General features: G+C 42.5%; 1 protein-coding gene across 1 annotated transcript in view; it reads left to right on the forward strand.

The window, feature by feature from the left end:
• Positions 1–4,608: 4,608 nt before the first annotated feature.
• LOC103389773 (vang-like protein 1) overlaps positions 4,609–24,823 on the forward strand; it is a 27,691-nt gene continuing 7,476 nt past the window's right edge. Inside the window, 5 exon segments of the mRNA XM_025062432.1 lie at positions 4,609–5,303; positions 10,231–10,534; positions 15,359–15,485; positions 24,125–24,556; positions 24,780–24,823. The exon segment at positions 24,780–24,823 is cut by the window's right edge and continues 1 nt beyond it. Of these exon segments, the coding sequence (XP_024918200.1) occupies positions 10,464–10,534; positions 15,359–15,485; positions 24,125–24,556; positions 24,780–24,823 (674 nt within the window). The 5' untranslated portion in view covers positions 4,609–5,303; positions 10,231–10,463.

Below are 24,823 nucleotides of genomic sequence, written 5' to 3' on the forward strand. Positions count from 1 at the left end.
GCAACGAGAGGCCTTTCATTCGTTCCTGCTCCTGGTCCCAGGAACTCCTCTGCTGCATCAGTCCTCTTCAATTTATTCTTTACAGCAGCCCAACAACAGAAGTGACAGACGAAGACCAAAGTGCTGAGGGCAGTGAGCAGCAGGGCCGACAGTATGTGTGAGTGTGTGTGCGTGATAGAAAGTCCCAGATCCCCCTCCACTCTCTCCACTCTCTGGGCTTATGTAACGGTGGAGGCCGAGGACTGACCATATGTCAGGAGGTGTGTGCAGACGGCAGGGGCTTATGCTGCAGCCATTATCAACCTTTGGACATCCTCCTCCTCCTCCTCCTCCTCCTCCTCCTCGTACTCCTACGCCTCATCTTCATTCAGGTAGCCAGGAGGAGCACACACACAGAGACACACACACACATGCGCGTTGTATTCTGTGTAAATTGAAAAGAGGAGACAGAGCAGGACAACAAACAGCCATATGTTCGTGATTCATGGAACAACATTTGGGACTTTCTTTCTCCCCGTTTCGGTGCTGTCTCATTTTTTCTGGCACCCGCTTCCTTTTATTTTCATCGCTGCTGAGTGTAATGTTGGTCCCCAGCTTCGAGGCAACAACAGCCCAGACAATACCACGACTGCCGTCTTCATCAAAAACCACCCAACCCTCTTATGTCTTTCCCTTAGAATTGTTGTTCTGGCACAAGCACTTGTAAGTGTGTGAGCATATGTGTGTGTGTGTGTGTGTGTGTGTGTGTGTGTGTTAAGGGTTCTTATGCAGCCAGTGGACAAAGCCTGGTCCATGTGTTGAAATGCAGCCGGCGGGATGGGCCACATTATCCCAGCACACTTCACCAGCAGGGTCCTGGGCTGGAGCTGGCTCGTGGCCCTTTGTCTATAAACAGATGGAAATGGGCAGAGGAGAGGACGAGTGGAGGATCAGAGGAGGAGTGGGGGGTGGATAGAATGGACTGAGCATGGAGGAGAGCAGGAGGAGGAGGAGGAGGAAGAGAAAGAGTCAGTCTGTTCTCATTAAGTGCTGTATTGAAGGCAACGTCCGCCCCAACAATGCGTCAGCAGCCGCCGATGGTCTCCCCCCTCCCCCTCCCCCGACTCCCTCATTCAGGCTCACGCTCAGACCATCTGTACCACAGGGGCCCGTCTTGAGGTGTGTGTGTGTGTGTGTGTGTGTGTGTGCATGCATTAGATCCCAGCCCAGTCTGGGGAGTTAACGTGCGCTGGTACTTATATTATTTTTGTTTTTACATTAAGATCTCGTTAATCCAGTCTTTGAGCCTCATGTTGTCGGACTGTGAGAGTGTGATGTCCGTGGATCATCATCATCACCTATACACACACACACACACACACACACACAGTGACTGATACAAAGGCTGAGAAAGGTTTCACCTGTGTACAGGTTCAAATGTTTGCTCTCCAGTCTGGACACCAGGGGTCACCAAGTCTCGACCTCTGGTGTCCACAGTGTGAACTCTGAGCTTTTCTTCTGGGCCCAGACTGTCCTGCTTTTGTTGTAGTCCACCATTCTGGGTGGATGTGGTCTCTTTTAGTTAATAACTAGGCTAGAAGACGCTAGCTGTGTTTTGCAGTTGGCTAGCTCTTAAACTTGTTGTTGGCCAGACATGATCGCCTTTAAAGGCTACATTTGGAATCAACACTTTTGACCACAAACCATAACTGAACATGATCTTTTCTATTTGGACCAAAGACTCTGTGTGGACCAACTACTATGCATATGATAGTGATTTTACACGATGTCATTTCCTCTGTAACTCCCTCCAAATGACAATAAACCAATGGGCCTCAAATAGAGGGTATTTCACATGGGGGAGCAATCGTCCTCAGAGAATCTCATCTGGCTGAGTGTATGAACTGTGAAAACTCCCATTCATCTCTCTCTCTGTTTCCACATGTATGTGTGTGGTCTCATAAACGGCGTCTCTTTCCTCTTCGTCTTCATATTTTTCACACCGCCTTCATTTTCTCGCCTCTATTTACCAAAAAGCCCCCTAAACTCATAAAGTCCATGTCTTTGGGGAGAAATCCATCCATCTTCCGGACACCAAATTGAATTGATCTAGTAGGGGCACACCCCACCCAATTCCCCACCTCCCCAATATCCTCCTACCTCTGCTTTTTTCTCAATAGGGACCATCTGCAGCAGCTTCCTGTGCTGAATCGACATGGTAAAAAAAGAAGGTTCCAGCACGTGCTGCAGCGGCGCTCCTGCCCACCAGGGTTCTCCACGTTCTGTCCAATTCATAATGGGATTTCACTGCTGCAGATTGACTCCCACTGTGGGCTTTTCTTTATTTCTAAGCGGCAGATATTGATTTTTATTTATATTAATCACTTTCATTTATCAACTCAAAGACACAGATATATCCGTTTAATGAGTAAAAGTGGGATATTTATTTGAAATTCAGCAGTTCTTTGGCCAAGTTTAGCTTGTTTTGCTGTATTATCTAATCATGTTTTGGACCTTTCTTATTTCCACCTTTGCCCTACGGCTCCTCTCATACTATATTTTTTTACCAACTTCACTAAGAATAAACAGTCATCTACGATCTTTGAGGAAAATTAATGCTGTAGAGTCGCCACATGGGGGCGCACTTATAAAGAAATATGGTGTTCGAGGGCAGCAGATGTACAGTCTCTGAGTCAAGATTGTGAAAATATGTTTTCTTCACATGGCAGTCAAATCAAACGTACTCAAGCTGGTTTTCAGCTACATTTACCAAAACACAGAGAAATGTATCCGTCCTCCAGTCTTTTACACTAAACTGAAAAATATTCACAGTTTCAACCTCAGGGGCTACAGGAGCTGTTGGTTATCTGATCATCAGAATTGAGTCATTGAAAATATTTTGGTAGATGGAAGTCAGATATTAACACATAAGAGACGGAGGCAGCAGAGGATCAACGACTCCTGTATGACGGGAGTCTCAACGTGCTGGTGTTTCACTGAGTTTGCTCTGAAATGGTGAACAATTTACCACGCCATAAAACTGCAGCTGTTCCAGTGTTCAGACACTAACTGTGTCATCTGTGCATGATGAATGACACATGATACAGGAAGTGCTATTTATAGGCAAAATGTATGTGGATGCAATCAAACGCAAGTTACGCCAAAGCTCAGAAAGTGTTGTAAAGCATGGTATTATCCTGTCATGGCCACAAAAAGTGAAGTTATTTCACAGACTCATTTGGACAGTGTCATTTACAAAGTCAAAGGTCAATTATGAGGTTTTCCTTCTAACAGGCAAACATATCCTAGAATCCAGGGGTCAGTGTGACAAAAAAAGGTCAAATAAGGCAAAACAAAACAGTGAGTCTCCACTCATTGATTTTACATTTCTCAGTTGGTCCATTGTGTGACTGGACAAAAGGCACAAAAACGAACAGGTGAAAATTCAAGCCACGAGGCAACAGATGCCTCCAGCAGGTCCACGCTGCAGGAATCAATATTTCTCCTCCTCCTGCTCCTCTCCAGATCCTACACATGTCTCACCTACTCCACAACACAATGGAGGTCACGACTGGGGCGTGAACCCTGAACCTCACGGTGCACAGATAAATAAACACCAGAGATAGCAGTGACAGGAACAGCACAGGGGGTTAGAAGTGGGACACATTGTATGTTAAAGCCAGTATCACTAGATGTTGTCTCTGACAGTGGAGTCCCAACTGCTTTCACTGGGCTCCACGTTGTGCAATATTTACATTTCTAAGGACCAACATTTCCCTTTTTAATACTTAAGACTTGTTTCCCCAGTTTTGGGCAGATTCTTACAAAGCATTCATCATCAAAACAGTTGTTTTTTGTTTATCTTAAAATTAAATAAAGTTAAATGATCGTAAAAATAGATTACCTTGCTTTGAGTTACAGATAAAATAAAAGGTAGAAAATGAAAAAAAAAACGTTATTACAAAATAATAATAAATTTGAGTTAATTCTGTTAACAGCTTTGATGGCTAAAGGGTATCCCATGAATAAATAAAGAAAATATGATAGCTAAAGTTTACCAGGAAAACACAGCTAAATATAACCTCCATAATCCATGTTACATTCATTCAATTCAATCCAGAGGACGTTGGAAATGTGTCCCAAAATGGTGCAAAGTTTAAGTAAAATAGCTTAAGCCCATAAATAACCATTGGTAATCCAAGAAGATAATTTAATCAGGAACGTAAATAACAGAAAATCTAGCAGAGGGATATTTAAAGTTCGCATAAAAATTGATAAAAGTAGCATACAATAAGGCTAAATGCGGGTTAATCTATTTAAAATGAACACTATAGTCTGTCTGAGTCTTGACAACACCGCCCTCTAGCGGTGGCTACGCAGGGCTGCAGCTCTCCTGCAGTGAAGCTCTGCCCCCTGTGAAATTCCTCAGTGCCGGGGCTCAGGCTCATGATTCCTCCGGTGTTTGCAGGCTGCTTTATTCCGTAGCCTCACCGTGTGTGGACTCACTAACTATGTTGAAGGAAAGCTGTTTTAAGGAGCCCTAGGATGAAAGATAATTTCCGGGAATGTTTATTCTAACAGTAAATGGTGAGTGTTGTTTTTAAAACGCAAACTGTGTTTGTGTTCGCGTTTTTTTTCTATCGTATCCTGTTGGTTTCATGTCCCCTACGTCTATGTATGTTACTGTATTTTTGATAATAAACTACAGGATGGATATGAATGTCATCTTGTGCCATTTTAAGATAAAATGTCAGGAATTAAGACTTTTTCAAGGAACACGCCCTTCTGCTACCTGTATGAAGAAGAACTTCTTGTATATTGTATACACAGTTTCTGCTGACAGTTTCGGGTTATTTTCCCATATTTTAAATCATTTAAGTTGATACTCGAGACACTTTGAGACACGTGTTGCTTTCACGGACAGAATAAGAAAGTCCGACTCCCTGTAGTTGTATGTGAAGTGTGTTAATCATGGTTGACTGGACCAGGACGAACCCGGACTAACCCGGCGCCTGCTGCTGTTGCTGCTACCGCAGCAGCTCAGCTGTGAACTGTAACCTGTGGCGGCGGAGTCAACGCGGATGAATATGTGGCGACACTAAAAACCTCCGTTAAAATTTAAAATTAAAAGTTTAAACTCTTTACTGAAAGGCAATCAAAAGTAGTTGTTAATTTATATTTTAATAGTAGCGCGTATACACGGCTAAGATAGAAGCAGCTGTCAGGGGGGGCTGTGGAGGCCAGGGTGAGACCGGGGATTTTCCTGCGAATAGGTCCGCCTTTCTGCGTGTCTTCCTCGGGTGTGGGTTTCAGATAAAGACAAGGTAGGCTAACCTTCTCTGGAGGTCACAGTTGAACTATAGACCTTATATAAAAATGACGTCGTTCTCTTAGTTTAAAAGTAAAGCGCAAACTTGGACAGGACGAAGCGGATTGCCACCAGGGGGCAACACCAATAACTACTTAATTAGTTGTTTTTGAGCGTGGGAAATTAAGGCTGCTCCTCTTGATTTAAAAATTAGTCAATATTTTTTAAGGATTTCTGGTTTAAAAATGAATAGTTCTACCTCATCTACCAATAATAATGATAATAGCATATAAAATTCATGTCAACATTGTTTTTCATAATTTTTGCAAATAATAAACCAAATTACCTTTCAAAATATAAGTATATATAAAGTGAACTCTTTAATTGTAAACATTGTCAAATATTGAATTGTATTAAATATTCCAAAAATGAATGTTCTTATTTAATTAATAACATTGAGCAGCAGCATTTTTTTAGCCTAGATTTTTAGTTACGTATTAACGGTGATTAACCTGAAACTGTGAGTAAAACACTGTCTTCTCTTCTTCAATCATAAATGAGAATTCCTGACACAAGTGTAAAGACTTTAGACTAAGGGATGAGACTAACGTTGAAGCTATGTTGTGTGTGATTCCAGTCGTGTTGCTCATGGATTCCTCGCCACGTTTTGTCCCAAATGAGTGGCTCAGTATTGCGTGACAGCTGCAGAGATGTTATTGATGGCCTCTGTCAGCAGCCTTCAGATGTGTGTGTGTGTATGTGATTGGTGAGAGTGTGTGGTACTTATTATGTGTTGTAATTGTATGTTATTGACTTGCAGCCCTCAAAACATTTATGTTAATGTCAATGACAGAAATATTAGTAATAATAAGATTCTTGATGGAAGTCCATTGTGGGGCAGTGGTGTCTTAGTGGTTAAGGAAGCGGATTTGGGTCCAGAAGGTTTCAGGTTTGCGTCACCCAGCTGCCAAGTTACTACTGAGGTGCTCTGAGCAAGGCACTGTCCCCACACACTGCTCCCCTGGTCCTTAAAGCTGCCCACTGTTCACTTTGGTGATGGGTTAAAGGCAGAGGTCACATTTGGTTGTGTGCAGTGGTGAGCTGTGTCACAGTGACAAGGTGTTCACTTTCCTTTCCTTTCTCCTTCATTGGTATGTGGTCAGGAATTACTTCCCTCCTGCATCAGACTTGGACTAGTACCAAGATTTGAGCCACAAATACAGTTTCCCATAGTTTTTCATAATATTTTGCAGGCAATAAATCAAAACATTAGATGCTAATTAAAGTTTTATTAAAAACATAGTAAGGCTTAGTAAGCTAAGTCATAGTAAGTCATAGTAAGTCATAGTAAGCTATTCCACACAACCTGGGTGTAGTTTCGCTACCAGCCATCAAGTTGTACCCATTCCTGTCTGTAATAATTTGCCTGAGAAAATAGTCCACCATGGGTGTGTATTAAAAAGCAGAAAATCATTGTTTGTTTGTTTTTTCCATGTGATGGTAGAGAATTCTAATTGTGTTCCACAGCACAAAAAGGTCTTTCCAGGAGCATGTGACAGGCCCAGGAGTTCCACAGTGACTTGTCATGTTCCCTCCTGTTCTGACATGTCTCCTGACTGTGGCACAGTGTGGTTTTTGCTGAGGTGAAATTATTATTTTGCAGGAGCTGCCTGTGTCTGGTAATGATACAGTATGATGAGGGTTGTCTCATGGTGATAATAGAGGCAGTTTTGCGAGGGTGCTGTTGTTTTAGACTGACAGATGATCCTGCATTCTGATGAAGTGAAAGTGAATGGCACTTTAATTTTTCTGACTGTCAAAACAAAGCCAGACATGATGTGGAGATTGTCAAATGTCAGGGCAGATCAGTCGACGTGTGCTGCACCGGTTTAACTCAGAGGAAACAGAGTTCCTGAAAACCATTATGTGTAAATGCTAATGCCTTTTTAATTGTGGTTGTCTTCACACACCAGTGAACCTCTAGGAAATGTGATGTCAGTCGGTATCGGTGATACCGCTCTGGTATAATTACATTGTTGTTCTTTGGAAGCTAACGCAATGTTGGGCATTTTTAAATAGTAACAGAGAAATTTCTACCTTCTTATTTGTAATTTCTTCCTGAAACATCAGCACCACAGCCCTCAGTTCAATTAGATAACGACCGTTAAAAAGTATTGCCGTGATGCAGAGATGTGAAATTAGAACCTCAGTGTAAGCTAGCTCTTCACTTACTGCTCTGTAACCACGGGGTAACGGCTGAACAGTTTGCTTGAAAAGATGCTTTAAATGAAATCATTCAGCGTCCTTCTCTGCTTCATTAGATACTCAACCTGCTGTTCCACACAGGAAGACCAGCACAAGTGTTCAGCTGAGAAGTAGGCTTATGCCAAAAGTTCAGAGCGTGTCGTTTGGCTGCGAAAGACCAACGGTGCATTAATGGGTCAGTGAGTCAGACACGTGCTTCTCCAGGATCAGACTTACAAATTAGTGTGTAAACAGCAGACACTTCTCAGCCCACATACCAAATGAAAGCTTCTGCTAACTGTGTGAAACAAGCCTTCATGTTGACTGTCATGGTACAGTATAATTTTGACCCTTCTCCTCTCACACTGCATGCCATCACTGTCTGCCAGCACAAACAGACAGGTCGGCAACTCAGGAGGAGTCTTGTATTACACTGAAGAACATGCCTGAGCTGCTCCAACCCCCCCCCCAACTCCCCCCTCCATCCCATTCATCCTTGCTTCCATCCATCCTGCCAGATTCAGGGGATTCCAGTTATAGCTTTGGATTCTCACTGCGAACCTGAAATGCTTCCACTTTCCAATTTTCTCCAGCACGGCAGAGACAGAGAACACTTGTGAGAAGCCCAGCGTGTATTCAGTTTCACTTAGACCTTAAAGCCGGCTCCCTGGATATGCTAGTGGAGTTTCAGAGTGTGTGAAGTAGTTGGAGATGAAAAGTCAGGATAGCAGCTCTTCAATGTAAAAGGAGGTTAAAAAAAATCAGCTGCACCCTGCCTGAACTTTGACAGCGCACTCATTCGACCCTATTAATCCTTCATTTGTTTAGCTGCGGCCCCTTTTTCTAAGAGGATTATAGCCGGCGATGGGAATGCCTTAGAGGTTGTGTCCAGGTTTGTTTAGAATTTGTTATTCACGAAATGAACTGCTGTAGAGCAGCAGTAAACCTGGCCACTCTACAGCCCCTGGAACAGAGGGCCTTATTTCACATCTTTAAGGGGAAGTTTGATGTTTGGTTAGTGCTGTGGTTGGTATGTACGACCTTTTATCCTCTGACACTTTGAAATGAATCCTATCAGTATTAGTTAAAAAAAAAAAAGATATTCTAGATGCATGAAGATGCTGAAGAAGCCTACTTCCATACATGTTTAGTATGTAGTGTTGGACTCAGTCGTCACAGCTCATTGTTGATAATGTGTGAGAGACTGCAAAGAACCTGTTGGTGGAGAGTTGTCACAGTGAATGATGTCCTAAATCTGGCTGAGCTACTCTTTGTATCCTGAGGTTGTGAATGTAGAAAAGCAGGGACATATCTCATCCAAAGACCATTTTCTCCACTTCCTGCCGGCTTTGAGGCAGTGGAACCGTAAATCAGCCATAAATCGTTGTGTTTTGTGCTGGGAGACTGGTCTGAGTGTGTGTCAGGGCAGGTTTAGATCTGGACACGCAAGGCAACTTCAAACATGGTCAGACTGAGATTTATGAGTGATGAAACAGGAGGCAGGAAGAGCTTTTAAAACCCGTGGATGAGGCTACAACTGTAGAAATACAACAGTCTTCTTTTTTTAAATGTTGGAGGAAGTTCACCTCAGCTGTCAGTCAAGGCTGGATTTATGTAGAAGTGTAAGTGGGCAGATTGAACTGGTACTGAGGAGTGATGTTGAATTAAGGGTCTGTTTTATTTGGGGTTTTTCTGTGTATTTCACACAGATGTGATTCATTTCCCAGATCAGTCTGAGAGTTCTGTATGTGTGTGACGTTAACATTATTGTTCCCTCAACACAAGTGCATTTATAACAAGCCTGAAGCTACTTATGACTCACGCGCTCATTCTCTCTCTCCTTTCAGGGGGGGGGATGGTAGTCATATACATACTTTTATCTTAAGGTGAGCCAAATCTACCTCATTCAAACACCTCACATTAATCTGCTTCCTTCTCCTACCCCCCTCTTCACAGCTCTCATGTTTACTTTGTCATTACTTGGCCCATTTACTCTCACCAAACCACACATTAAGTGCTCTCCAAAAACATCCTCTAATCTGCCACTATTTCCCTGAATGCAGTTCTCCAGCCTCCCACCTGCTGCTCACAGTCAGTCTGCGGGTGTTTAACGTGTTTTTGGTAACGCAGGGTTTGATGTTTGCCTGTGCAGATGCTTCTGAATTAGTTTTTACAGCACAGTTATCATCTAGATGAAAGAGAATGTTGACTGATTAGATTGGAAAGGACTTAAAAGGGAGGGAAAATCAGATCTTGGCATCTTAACAAAACACTCATGTAATAAATTTACAGCTGTGAAAGTCTGTGAAGTTTTAAGAAGACTTCATCAACATTCACTTTCTATTAGCTGACTCTGTGTCTGTATTATTTATCCTTGGTAAATGAGAATGTTTTCCTTTGGTCTTCTTTGGTACCAGTGTAGAACTTCACTTTTGTGCCAGTTAAACTGCTGGAATGGAATTCTTTCTTTGAACTTAATTACAGACTTAAACAGGTGTAGATGCCCTGAGTTCAGTGACTAAAACGTCATTCTTCTGTTCCTACAGTAGCCATGTTATCAGTAACAGCACAGCTCAGGCTCCAAGGCGAGTCTACTTTCCTTAGTTGTCTGTGAAATGAGGGTCTGTTCTGTCACCTGCTTGAAAAACAAACAAAACCTGATGGAACCTCACCCACACTTCTTTTCTCCTTAACTACAGGTTGATGTTTCCTCTGCGGGTGCCCTCAGGGTCGCGTCCCAGCACGACTGCTGACAGCTCGCCACCTCTGTCAACCTCTTGACTGAGTCCACCGTCTGCCACCAGCTCAGAAAGACAGCTCACGAGGCTTTCGCTGCGTTTGCCAGCGGTTGAGTGGCACGGGCCACTGGTCTGCCCCCCCGCTGCCCTGTACCCCCCACCAGGCTCAGCCTTTGTGTTAGAAGTCCATTATCATGGACACAGAGTCCACCTACTCAGGTTATTCCTACTACTCTGGACGCTCCCGAGGATCCCACAGACACGGGTAGGACTTCCCTCAGTTCTCTCAATAACTTTCCTGTCTCTGTTTTTACCTGGAGTTGTGAGAATGCCTGTAGAATTTATTGTTTATTAAAAATTTAATCATATTTAATCTAATATCACATTGGTTTCAAAAGCTTTGCTCTACCCAAGCATTTTGAAGTTCTCCCTGTCAAGTAAAGTGGTTTCCAGTGAGGGGAACCCCTAGGGGAAGGCAGCGTTAATGCAGCAGACAAATGGCTTTTTAATTCAGTATTTATTTATGTCCAACAGCAGGGAAATCGTTTCTTTTGTTTAATTAGAACAGTGTATGAGTAACAGTGTTTTACACAGTGTTTAGTCTTGTGTTTTGATGCGTCAGCTCTGAATGTGTTGAAGTGGAGGAGCTCGGCGTCTGTGCTGCAGAAGACGTTTGAGTTGTTTCACTGTGTGTATTTGTGCTTGGCTTGAACACGCCTCTTAACTAAGTGTGGTTTGTTTACTTATTGACAGTTGTGAAAAAAAAGATTGACTTAGTAACCTTAACAGGGGAACAATAACAGAAAAGACAAAGGTCAAAACACAGTGGAGTTGATCCTTTCTCTGTCGCTGAGATTTGGTTGTGTAAAAGTGAAATCATAATTTTTTTTTTTTTTTTTTTTTTTTATCCTAATTTTTTCTATCCTGCCAAACTCTTTACTGAATAAAAATGTATCATAAACCATGTTAACTGGCCCCAGGTCTGGGCCCAGATCTAACAACGACAACCTAAGGTTTTAAAAACAGAAGTCAGCAGGTGGTAGAGCCAGGTCAGTGCAGCATTAGTTTCTTTTCATTTGTTTTAAGACTCCATGTCCCTGCCTGCTGTCCCCCCCTTTGGTCCCACCCTCTCGTCCTATCTCTACTTCATGTTGGGCCCAGCCTGTTTGGAGGCTGCATCTCACATCACCGCATTATCCTGTCAGCAGTGAAATAGCTGTGGTTGACGGCCTCAGGAAGGCAGTGTGGAGACAGGTGCTGAAGAGGCCTGACTGACTGACTGATCGCTCAGCGGATACGCTGAGAGCCACAGAGGAGATGAGAGCAGTTCAACAACACCCCCTCCCTTGGCCCTGCCAACTCCCCCCCACCTCCCCCCACTCTCTCCTCATATATCTCCTTTACTTCTCTAAGGCCGCTCCCAACCGTTCTGACACCTGTTGCCTTTTTCAGGGACTTCACTTTTCTGGAAATGTGATGCTTGGTCCAAAGTGCACTTCTGTCATCATCTACTCTCATGTTGACGTCCACTTTAGATCCTTAATCCACTTCAGGGGAAGGGTTAGGGCTACATTCATTGAAGTAGTGAATCCCTTAATGACAAGTTTTAGTTTGAAATTTTCACAGAAATTTGTGTGATTGGAAAAATTGACTCACAGCTTGAGCTGGTGTGATTTTTTGTGAAGTTAAACAACCTGTTGAGTCCCATTAGCTTCATGACAGTAGGATGTCTTTGGGTTTAGCATCTGTTTTAAGGAAACCATGGCAGGAGTTACACTTCATTTTATTAGACGTGCAGTTCCTTCACGCTGTCACGCCTGTACCCTTCATGAAATGGGATTAAGCCGTTTCCTCTTCATACCCTGCTCTTTGGATTCCCATGTGACTGATGATGTGAAAGCAGCAGCTGGCAATGTCTTCCTGGTTTTTGACCCACTGCTCTGTATCACCTTCTCCAGCCCAGCCCATCCTAAATGGATTCCTGGAGGATGGTTCATGCGCAGCCGTATCATTTGTTTCCCACTGGTCTGAATTCTCCACGGCTGGAATGTGTTCTTGAAGTTTAGAGTTATTTGAATTAAAGTGGATTTAATATGCCTGAAATCAAACAGGGTTGTAGTTAGTAAGAGAGTATGTGTGTGGTTATGCTTTTGTCTATTATAGATATTATCAACACAAAGATCAGGGCAGGTAGAGTCTGAATAGTCTAAAAAAAGATGACATATTTGACCTAATGTCTCCTTTAATTTTCCGTATATTTTGTTTAAAGTTTTTTTATGAGGCTGTATTTAGGCGAATACTAAAACATAAACACCCTTATATCATTGACATTTTGGAAAAAATGACACCATTAAGTCAAAGTATGGGCATTCGGATGCATGGGCATCGACAGCAGTTGTCCTCTTATCTGACGAGTGAGACATATCAAAATGGAAAACTGGAAAAGCATAAATGACCTGTATGAAGTCTTTGGTTCAGTACGTGTACACCTCTGGATTAGTGAGGACACATTTAATGGTGGTCCTTTATCAGGGAGTAAGACAGAAGATTGACAAAGAGAGCCCTGTTTTTAATAACACCATCAAACACAGATCATTTTATTTTACATTCTTCATCCCGGCTCTGTGACACGTGTTTGAAATGGCTGAGTTGACTGCACCACTGGTCAGGTTCTATTTGCCTCCATGACTCCCCCCATTTGGTTCAGAGTGAAGGCTCACCCAGGTGGGTAGGTTACTCTGCTAAAAACAGCAGTAGAACAATTTTGGTCCACATAGAGCAGGCTACGTTACCACCCATGTAGTCAACACTCTCCACTTCAGGAGTTCAAGGGGCTCTCTCTCCCCCTCTCTCACTCTCTCTCTCTCTCTCTCTAATTGGCAAGACTCTGGCCCACTTAATTTCAGGTCCTCCCAGCCCCCCCCCCCCACCCCCCTTCTCTTCTGCTGTATTTTCCGTATTGTTCCAAAAAGCCATACTCGTTTCATGGCTCCACGCTGAAAGTCAAATTCCATTAATCAAATCATAGCAGAGGCCACTGTTGGAATACCAAAGAGCTGACTGCATGCTAATGAAGGCAGGAAGAGGATGTGGGAAGGGGGAGGAGAGAGGAAAAGGTGTGTATTTGTGCGTGTCAGAAACAAGGTTTCCACGCAGTGTGATCACACCCAGAAGCTTACTGAAGGGAGGGGAGAGGGGCTGCTAAACAGAGACCAATCTGTTCAAGCCTTTCCCTGCAGGTCTGCCTCCCTCTTAGTCTGGAACCTGTTTTTTTACACTTCCATCTTCCCATCACATCAGCAGTTTGGAAAGAAGCAGGTGTTTCCCTGACCCTTTGGTCTTGACCACAACACGTGGACTGTAGAGGACTAGTCTACAGTACTTTCATAAACATAGGGTGTCTTGTACTGCAAGAGCTTGGACCAGAAACTAGCAACTCTACCAGGATTTGGCTGTGTTTCCACAATAGTAACTAAGATCTTAATAGAGATGATGGGACTGATGGTTCTTAGGAAACAGGATGTAGTTATGGGATCTAACAGAGACTAATGGTTGATCCTGGATATGTCCAGGTGGAACATGGAGGTCCGGTCATTAAAAAAGGGTGAACTGCATATTTTGTTACTGTCCATATTTGAATGTCAACAGTATGAAGTATTTTAGCCACGTACACCACACATCTGGGCAGGAAAAAAGTTTTATTCCTCATCAGTTGTCATGTTGACTCAGATGTGCTCAGAATCTGAAGCTCAGTCTCCATCTGGAACAGAGGAACGAAGGAATAAAATACAAGCATTGTCACATTTAGTTTTATTACAGTCGTATCTCATTCTGTAGTGGCGGAAAAATATTCTGGCCTTAAAAACCAAAACAAGAGCTAAATTTATTTCACCCATAAATGTGATTACGGCGCTATACAGCCTCCTTTGATGTCGGCTCACTGGTGTCTGAGCTCTGCTCATCATCTTCCTGCTCCCATTTCCTTTTTAATGCTCCTCCCCAAATTAATAATCATAACCAGTGACGGGCTCTGACTGATGATCACTCCCCTCGGTATTACCTCGGCTCCAATGGCAACCATGAGCGCTGTAATAACATTTACAGTAATAATCATGGCAGTGATGTATTTAAAGGCTTACATCAAGCTCCTAATCGTCTGGATATATTAGATAACGTAACGTCTGTCACTCTGTCAGAGGAAGAGGTTGCTGCAGGCGACTGTGCAGTTCAAGCACCACAAGTCTCTGGTGGGACTTTCTGTGGAAAAATAATGTTGGAGTTCAAAAGGAAATACGAGAGTGTGGACAGGATGCAGTCTGGTTAACACCCTGTAATCCAAACACTTGGATAAGAAGTATTAGTATGCATACAAGTGCAGATAGTTTTTTTTCATCCAGACTTAATGCCGTCTTCCTGCTGCATTTCCATCCAAACCCATGTCCTAGGACGATTGTAAATCTTGTAGTTTGTGAAAGAGGTTCCCGACGTTAATATTATTTTATTTGTCAGGGTTTGTTTGATGTGTTGAGACAGAAAAAAATTCTGATGAGTTCATATAATCAAACTAACAAAGTCAACTCTGAACTATGCTCCTGGTGCCAACAGCTGGAGAGTAAAGGAGACAGATGCAGGATTGTCTAAGAGCTGAGGTCATGGACCTGCAGAGTGGACACAATGCTGTGTTGACTGTGATGCTGGGAAGAGAATGCAAGGAACCCACTGTTGATGCTGCAATAGGATTAGGGCCTGTAAACACAGAGGTCAGTGTGGCTAATGGAGCTGGTTGGTTACAGACCAGAGGAGTGGGGCCTGAGAGGCAGATAAAATGAAAGAATGATACAGAAGGAGGTGAACAGAGGTTACAGGCTGTGTAATGATTCAGAGATGGGAAATTAAACCTGAAGTTGTTTCATGTCTTTCTGAAGAAATCTGTTTCTGAGATTTTTGCATCAAAATACTGAAATACATGAAATTACTCTTTAAAATGGGTATGTTATTGTCATGAGTCCTAGAAACACTGGACTATTGGTCACAAATGTTAAACACCAAAGCTTAGGCACTAATATCTGTCTTTTGTTTTTCTGTTTAGGGAGCGAAGCCGGGACCGTCACAAGTCCCGCAGTAAAGACAGTCGATCAGAAAAGTCTGTCACAATAAACACGCCGCCTGCTGAGCCCTTACTGGGAGACTCTAGTATCAGAGGAGAGCAGGTCCAGGTAAGACCGACTACATCATACTAATGTTTCGCTGCTGTTATCTTACTCTGATCTAAAGAAGCTGGAATGATGATTGTTCTTATTACCTTGTGCTAAGCCTGAATTTCTGGTATTTCCTTCCTAAACAGGCCCCTTAACTGTTGTTGAGATCTTGGTCCTGACAATCAGAGAACCTTTGGTTTGAAAATACTTAATATGAGATTTATAACAGAATTAAACTCCCCTTTTGTGAATTGTGATCGCAATTGATTAATTGATGAAATGATCAATAAGACAAATGACGAGTGTAGGCTTATTTATCAGGTGATATAACAGATGTTTGAAAGATGTTTATATAAAGAAAGTGTACTTTTGTCAGTGTGGCTACAGATATTGTGTAACACCTTCAGGATGTGATGTGCTTTTGTTTTCTTTATACTTTTGTGCCAGAACTGCAAACTACACACTCATGTTCAGTTTCAGGTCCCAGACCGACAATAGTTTCTGCCTGTTGGAGTGATTTTAAAGGCAGGTATATCAGGTAGCCCTGTGTCAGCTGGGCAGGTTGTTTGTTGCCATGTGAACACGTGAATGGCCTGTCCGTGAAGAAGAGAAACAAACAGAAGTTCCAAAAAACACTGCTAACAGTTGGTTTAAGCTGGTGAGGGAAATCATGTTCAATAATCCACTGCTAAAGTTGGAAGAGGTAGCAACAGCCTTTAGCCTAATATCAGTTATTTTAACAAACCTTTTTTTACCATATTTACTATATTCATAACTACAGTTGAACATTAGCTGTTGTTGGTATAACTTTTATCTTTTAGTTACCTTTTAGATTTTTTGGTATTTGTTGCAATGATTGTATGCTACCTTTTAGGGTTTTTTTTCTCAGTGTTTGGCTATTCTCAAGGTTGAGTTATTCTGCTTTGCTGCATGGCTACGTTTTAGCTCTATCTGGGTTATTACAGAATTTTGCAGAGAAGAAAACAAAAAGTTCAAAATAGCCATGAGCACACACACACAAGCCCATTGTTAACTGACTGTTAGCATGTATTTTAAGCAGTGCTTCAGTGTGTGTGTGTGTTTACACACTGTGTCTGATTTCTGCACATGACAGGATTTGTCATCCTCTTGTCATTTTCATGCCGTGGCCTGCAGTTCTGCCGCTGACAGGGTGGGGAACACTGGCTTTAGTCTGAGAAATCAGGGCCACCAACTGTACTGGGAGAGCAAGAGTGGAGAAAATATTTTCAGCACTAATACTTTTGATTTGATTTTTCTGTTTGGTGTGCACTGTCAAACATGTTCCTGCTTCTCTTCACATTCTTTCCTTCTGGGCTGTAGTCAGTTCTCTTGGCTGAGAACAGAGTCTGATGCTTTTAGTCGTCCTTGTAATCCAGTGTTGAAAGTTTCTCATGGCGGTGAGGTTTTGAGTGTTGCTTTGCATAAACCCAAGGAACTGTCCAGAGGACTCAGTTCACGGTCTGCATTAATGCACCTTTTCTAATTTCACTTGTTATTTACAAGGAGCAGTTCTCCCTGTGGTCCTTGTTATGTATTCACTTATTTCCAAGCCCTGCTAAACCCCATGTCTCCAACCTCCAGCTCCAGGCTCCGTCCAAAGGAAACAAAGGATTAAGGTCATTTCTGTTGCTTTGTTTGAACTGAAAAAAGAGCCCAGTTTCCCACAAAAAGCAATGGTCGTCTCGTTTTCGTGTGGAGTGGGATTTTACCGACTCTGGATTTTACAGACAAGTTTTGAACAGTTATGAAATGTGTCACTACAACTATATTGTAAACTGCAGTGTTTCATGTAGTTAAGTAATTGCACAGTGTGACATCAGGATTGTGACTAGAAGGCACAAAGCTAAGTCCATCTGTCTGCCCTGGACTCGTCACAGGTTTAAATGAGTCAGTAGACAGAAGGTGGGGCATGTATTTTCTGGTATTTTTAGTCAAAGTGTAAGAGTCCTCCTTCTGTTTGAAAATGCCAGTTCAGTAAGGCTGGTAATATCCTGAGATGATGACATATTCTTCCTCAGATTTCTTAACGTGTTCAGGTTTCTCCAGTTTCAGGAGGCAGGCCAAAGCTCCAGGGTTCATGAGGAGGTGTGAATATTAAATGGTCCGCTCCGTTTACTTCTTCAACATTAGGATCTGTGCCTGATAAAGAGCACTGTCAGTAGATATTTGTGAAAACGTTTGCCTGTTATATTATTTACTCTGGATAGAGGGGGAAAAGACCAGACTGAGGTACAGTGGACTGACACTGAGGCATCTGAGCAATTAGGTCAGTTTACTCTACTGCTTTTGTTGTGTGTAAGTGGATAGTGAGGGTGAAGATGCCTGGATCAAATCCCAATGCCAGTGTTGTGGCAGCGTACTTGTCGTATTATACAAGGTGTGAAATGGGAGAAATGTGATATGTTTAAGCCAATAAAGCATTCACTGATAATTAACACCTTTCATACCCAGTGAGCATGTAGAGAAACAGGAGCTGGTGTTATGTGTAGGTGTTAATGTGCAGCTCTGAGAACGAACCTTTCTCTGATTTGTACTTGGACGATCGTGGTGCAGTTGCCGGTGTGAGCTAAGACTGCACTGCACCTGGGTTGAAGGTTGGGTTCTTAGTTACTGACGTGATAATTTGGCAGCAAATGCACATGGAGTGGTCTGATGTGCAAAGCTGGTGTGTGATTGAACAACATGTTTTTACCTACATATAACTGTTGGACAGTTACAGTGGTTTTGTCACATTGTGATCTCATGTATATGATTGTCAAACTGGACATACCATGAACCCCCAGGTTCATTAAGTAGAAAAAATTGACAATAGCCAAAATAGCTGAAATGTCTCCAATTATAACATGCGTTGAATATGTAACTAGCAGAAGGCCTAGTAGTAGCTAAACGTTTTTCCACAATGTATGAAAAAAGTTAATAATTAATCTAAATATGTGTAGTAGTCCAATAAGCTGAAATAGCATAATGTCAGTTCACTAACATAGATCCCAAATTGCTCTTAGACATAACATCAAAACTTCATTGGATCTCATTGGTTGAATGAACATTAAAACTTCATTGGATCTCATTGGTTGAAATGTTCATTAAACAATTATTCACTTATTCACTCTCCAGTGTATCTGTCCGTCCATCAGTGTTGTCTCTGACCGCTCACCTACGTCAGGAAGACTCCTCCCACTCCTCTCCTCTTCCACTCCACTTCTTGCCACTTACTCTCCATCTTCCATCCTCCATCAATCCTTCTTACATTATGTGGCAAATGTAAGCACACAGTCCCGTACCATATCTCCTGAGGCATGATGGACATCGGTGGTGGGGGTGGTTCAGCAAAAAAGTCAGTGTGGTCTCCTACTTACTCTGGGATGGATCTTCGTAAAACAACCGTTGACATTTTTGCAGTTTAAGGATTTTTCTTCTTTACACATAAGCCGTTTGATAAAGATGGAGACCACAGAGGACACGCTCCAGATCTTTACAATTTGTGAGTCCGTAGAAGAGAAAAGGGAAGTGGTTACATCTGCAGAAGAGGAAGACTCTGTTACAAACTCACCTGCTGTAGCCAGTTCTGGACCAGACTCTAAACCGAACCGGGTGAGACAACCAATGCAGGTGTCAAATACTTCTTACTAGATAAATGTGTACTTGATATATGTAACTTAACATTTAAATGAATGACAGTAAATATAGATGTAGTAGATAGATGTTAGAAGAAGCTAAAAGAAAGTTCTTTGTTTTTCTGTCTTGAAGTTATTATGTGCTCAAGGCAGAAAAGATGGATAGAAAAAAAAATATTAAAAAAAAATCACAGAATGTTTCTCCAAGGATATATACTGTATATAAAACAAAGCAAACATTCAGCAAAATTATTTTACTTAAATTACAATAAGACAATGTGTTGAAGTTTTTACATGAGCTAAAAAACAACCGTAAGATAGAATGGATCATTTCTGAAAAGGATCAAAGTAAATATTGATGTTGATATAGTAGAAACAGGTAGAGGTCTCTTTAAGTTCACCATTTCAGCCCCACTGCTGCTGCTCTTTCTCTGCTGTGACCTGCTGCTCCATTAACAGTCCACTATTGTCTCTCCATCCTCAGCGTTTGTCAGGGAAACTTTTACTTCCCCTCCTTGTACTGACGTGTTCTTGGCAGCGGCCTGCACCGTCCACAGCTTTCAACAAAAGCGGTTCCAAATGGCTGCGAGAATGAACACAGACTATATTTTATCCACACACTCTTTATCTGCCTCCCTGGAGTGACTGGAGTGGAGTGCACTTGTTCCTACGCTGAGTGAGGGGCTTTGTCTTCAGCCCCACTTACAGCCCCTACAGACCACTGGAAACAGGCTTTTAGTGGACTTTTTGATTTACTGCCAGAGACAATAGCTGTTATTTTTACTCTGGAGGAGAAAGAAGGCAGGGGATAGTCACTTAAAAGCTTTGTTAATGCACACAAACCTGGTGTTCTTTATATATCTGTGCTGTCAGCTGAATGACTTTGCATGTTATTATACTTCAAGTGTTGACAACACAAATCTAACTGAAGAGAAGAGGTAACACCAGGCCCTCTCTGCCCTGCTGTGGATTGGATGATGAAATGCTGAATTGATGATATTGTTCACGTCCTTCATGGTTTCTTGGGAAAAACTCTAAAGCTATCAAAAAACAATTATGACCAAGACGACACCCTGAAGAACACCCTGAAGGTCCAGAGCCATGTTTAAATCCCTCTGACCTCACACTGCCTGTGTGCAGCTGAGATGTGAGCTGTTTCAAGCTCCGCAGCTACTGTTTCCCACTGCAGCAGTTCACCAGCAGAGTGAAATACATTGGCGTCCGTCCCGTCAAAGTTCCCCCTTGCTGTGATTCGGGAACTGCCTGTGTGTGAAGCGGCCGTGTCTGCTGCAGGGTTGGAATGTGGAAAAGAAAAGGGATTTCCTCAAAGGTTGCACATGTTGTTGATGTCTGTGCACATCCTCAGTAAATCCTGCTGCAGCTGCTGAATTTAGAAACTGTTTTTTTTCCCACGGTAGTTCTGTCTTGATGTTGAATACCTGCTGCCCTTAGGTAACTTTTTTTTTTAACGTTATTATTGAAAAACATTACTGATTGTTGACGATGGAACATCTTTATAAACAACAACAAAATGATACTGGGAGCATTTCTGTGTACCTCTTTTCCTGGTGTCGGCCAAATCCAACAGCTGTTTGAAGTGTCCTAGCTGTCGGACACACACTAATTCATCCAGTGCAGCTCACAGGATGTATCAGGTTCACACACCTTGGTCATTTAAAGAAAATTAACAGTTAACCAAAGTTGATAAACGCAGCTATTTTCTTTTGTTAATGTTGTGTTGTTCTGCAGTCTTCATTTTCTTACAACCAAACGGCCACATTTTAATGTATACTTTCTATCCATGAATATTTAATGCAAACTAACCTATTTGTACTATGTTTAATTTCCTAACTCAGTCTAAAAAGCATCAATGCTATCAATGATAGAACCAGAACAATTTTCCATCCCCACTGAACACCAAATTGATTTTTGACGCTCTGATTTTAATAATACGATAACACCTTGGAGGTGGTCACTTCTCTGCGTTTTTCTTTGCTGTGGTTTCATGCTGTGTTGTTCTTGGATTCCTTCCACTCTACCTGGGGCTTCCCTGTGCCGTTGTAGGGACTAAAAATAGTCTTTTCTGACCCACATTTCCTCACAGGATTGGCCAATCATCACAGGCTGATCTGGTTCACTGGCAGCAGCCGTTCATCACATGAACGTAGGTGAAACTGAAGCGAAATGAAAGAAGTCGAGTGGGAAGGATTTGGGAAGGAACGCTCGATAACAAGACAGCCAATTAAAGACAGGAGAGGAGTTGATGTAGGGGGGTGGGGGGAGTGGGAGCAGGGGCTGTTGATAAGAATGAGAAACCAGCCTGAAATGTCTAACACTCCCACATAACATATATACTGTGTGTGTGTAAGTGAAAATACTGAAGCTAAGCACGGGGGAGACTGCTGCCCCCGCGACCCGGTAATGGATAAGCGGATGAAAATGGAATGTTGATGAAAAGTTGATGATTCCTGGATCAAAATGCAAATCTGAAAGATAGATGTTCGATTATCAAGCTGCGTCTGTGAAACATCTCTGCTGCTGCTGACAGAGTATTGAGCCTTAGTCTAGTCTAACTACTGTCTGGACAAAGGAAACAACACTGCCTACGTGTTTGTGTGTGTGTGTGTGTGTGCTTGTGTTTGAGACAGAGATCAATACACATTAGTTGTGAAGAAGAGTGTTCCACTAACCACAGTGCACCTTGAGAACACCCGAGGGAGACATGATTCACTGCCTCTCCTGTTTTACAGCAGTCATCACTTCTGAATCACAGCAGACTGCTGCTGTACACACACACACACACACACACACACACATTCACAATCTGGCTTATTGCCTAAAAGAAATTCACCAATAAACAAACACATGTACAGAAATACACACAGGAAGTCACTGAATCCACACATTGGGGCAAAGTTAGCAGCACCTACATGTGTAAGACTGTGTTTTGTTTTGTCATTATTTCTTAAGTACACTTCAAGGATATATTACAACAGAATTGTCATGTGAAATTTGGTTTAATTTAATTACAAATTAGTTAGAATTACATTATCTCTGAATATTATAACGTCTGGTGGAAAACTGAAAACTATCTCTGACAGGTCAGGTCATAAAGGTCAGTTCTTTTTTCCTCAGACACACGGTTACAAATTTGACTCTTTTGACCTCCTGACCTCCCAATTCAGGCATTCCACTGTCTGGTTTACAATCACGAGATGTCTTGGTCGTGATGCTCAGCTGGACTAGAAGCAGCACAGACAGTGAGATGGGAATTTACGGCTGTGTTGTGGTGTCAAAGGTTAGATGAAACTGAGACACTTTTCCATGCTGCACCTCATCAAAGAGCCTGTCTGCAGAAACCAACACCAACAAGTCATTGGTTAACCTGTCAGCTGCTCTGAGTGCTGCAAACAGAGCCTCTGCTTTAATGGGCCTGGAAAATATGATAGGCTTAAATGGAGCAAATCATATCTTTAATACCGTTGTGTTTGCTTTTCATTTACAGCTGACACTAAGGTTTGGACTGTTGTGTTTGGTCGTTTAGGTGAGCGTCATGATTTATCATAACATGTAAGATATTTTTAAAACATGGGACCATAAAACCAGCTGTCAAGAACATTTCACAGCGATGTTTGTCTGGCTTATGTGTCTTATCCTGACATATTTTCTATATTATCAGTTATATAAATAGACCCACATACATTAACTAACCAAAAACTCTCACACAGTCTGCAGTTCCTGGGCTCTGCACTATAAAGAGCCTTTGGTCCCCATTCCTTCCAAAGCTAAGATTACCAAGATGGAGCTTCGCAGCAGTTACTGCTGAGTAGAACACACTTGTTGATGATTGTAGTTCTACATGGTGAACCGGTGAGTCCTCTCCATAAAAGACTTGACTGAACAGATAAAGAATTGCAAGAAGGGTGTGTTAGTTGGTAGTTGAAATCTTAGTGTCGTTTTCTTCAAATGACATCTGTGAAAACACAAGCTGACACCGAAGATAAGAACAGCATCCTCGTGAAAATCACTTTCTGCCACTAGAGTACGTGGTGAAAACATGGCCTATATTCATCTATGAGTGCTGGCGTGAGTGTATTGGTTCACCGTAGCTTCTCTTAAAGTCAACATGAGCATTCTGCCTGGATCCTCCCATTGTTCTGCTTCATCTGTGCTGTTCTAACCCTGAGGCCAGTGGGATATTCTCAGTCCCTGTGCACCATTCTTCTTTGCCTCACCATCTCCACTCTCACTAATAAAAATGCAGCTCTGCGTCCTGGCTGTGCAGCCGTGAAGCCGATGTTCTTAAAATAAGGTCTGTCTAAAATCTGAATCACATTTTTACCACCAGTCCTCATGTAGCTCTGACCTGACCTTATTGTTCTGGCCCAGGAGCAGCCTGTGGGGCCACGTTAGCAGCCTGTTATGGTTGGCATGTAAAGAGTCCTTATCTTTGTTGTTCTAACAGCTCCGCTCCAACACCGCTGACCTTTATTATCTGCGGATGCAGTGCAGCCCTGTAGCCGAGTTGGCAGCTCTCTCTGTTTTCTTTTTCCAGTTCCCACCTTCCATTCCTGTCCTTTATTTTTACCTTCTCTGCTCCTGTGCTTGGAAACCTCTGGTGCTTTGACTGGTCTGATGGCTGAGTGGAAGCAGAACAGAGGGTGTGGGCTGTTATATTGCAGCCTCAGCACACACACCCTGCTACATGAAAACACAAGTGTAACAAAGACATGGTAACAACGTACAAAGCTTTGGGCTGTCGATGTTTTCAATTTTTTAATCTGAATAATCACAAGATACACGTGGATTAATCACGATTAGTTGTGATAATCAATCACTCTGTTTGATTAACCTAACAAATCAATTCAAGCAATTAATGTGTTAATTAATTTTGGCAGCCCTAGTTTTCCAATAATGAATTTACTCCTTTATGATATTTGTTCTCCTAATAATCCTGATAGTGATCACACGTATTTGTAGAGATCATTTATAAACAGTGTCTTGTCCTGTTTCTGGTCGCAGGATGACAACTGGGGTGAGACCACCACTGCCATCACTGGCACATCAGAGCACAGCCTCTCACAGGAAGACATTGTTCGCATTACTAAAGACCTGGAGGACAGTGTGGGGCTGGACTGCCGTCGTTACTTCACCCTGACATTAGCCATCATCCTGGGCCTGCTTGTGTTTCTGACGCCCGTAGCCTTCCTGGTCCTCCCACATCTCCTCTGGCCCGAGAAGCTGCAGAGCTGTGGCACAGCGTGCGAAGGCCTCTTCATCTCTGTGGCCTTTAAGCTGCTCATCTTGCTGCTGGCTGTGTGGGCGTTGTTTTTCCGGGCGCCACGAGCTGGACTCCCCAGAGTCTTCGTTTTCAGGACGCTGCTCGCTGTGCTGGTGCTGCTCTTCGTGGTCTCCTATTGGTTGTTCTACGGTGTGAGAATTCTCGACTCACAGGTAAGCACAGCTGACGTTTGTGGGTTACTCTCAGTTGATTTTTATTTCATATTTTTTGACATATTTAAGTGTCTTTAATGAAATATCTATTATCTTTTGAGTCTTCCTATGACAAGGTTGTTTTTCTAATTGAAATACTTTTTTTTTTTTACTTTTGCAGACAGTTCACAGAATTATTTAGTATCTGTTGTTGACATCTGAATGATCTTGTACTTCCCTGAAGGATCCAAACTACCAGGGGATCGTTCAGTACGCCGTGTCGCTTGT

This window comes from Cynoglossus semilaevis, chromosome 14, assembly GCF_000523025.1.
Source record: "Cynoglossus semilaevis isolate Cse_v1.0 chromosome 14, Cse_v1.0, whole genome shotgun sequence".
Lineage (NCBI taxonomy): Eukaryota > Metazoa > Chordata > Actinopteri > Pleuronectiformes > Cynoglossidae > Cynoglossus > Cynoglossus semilaevis.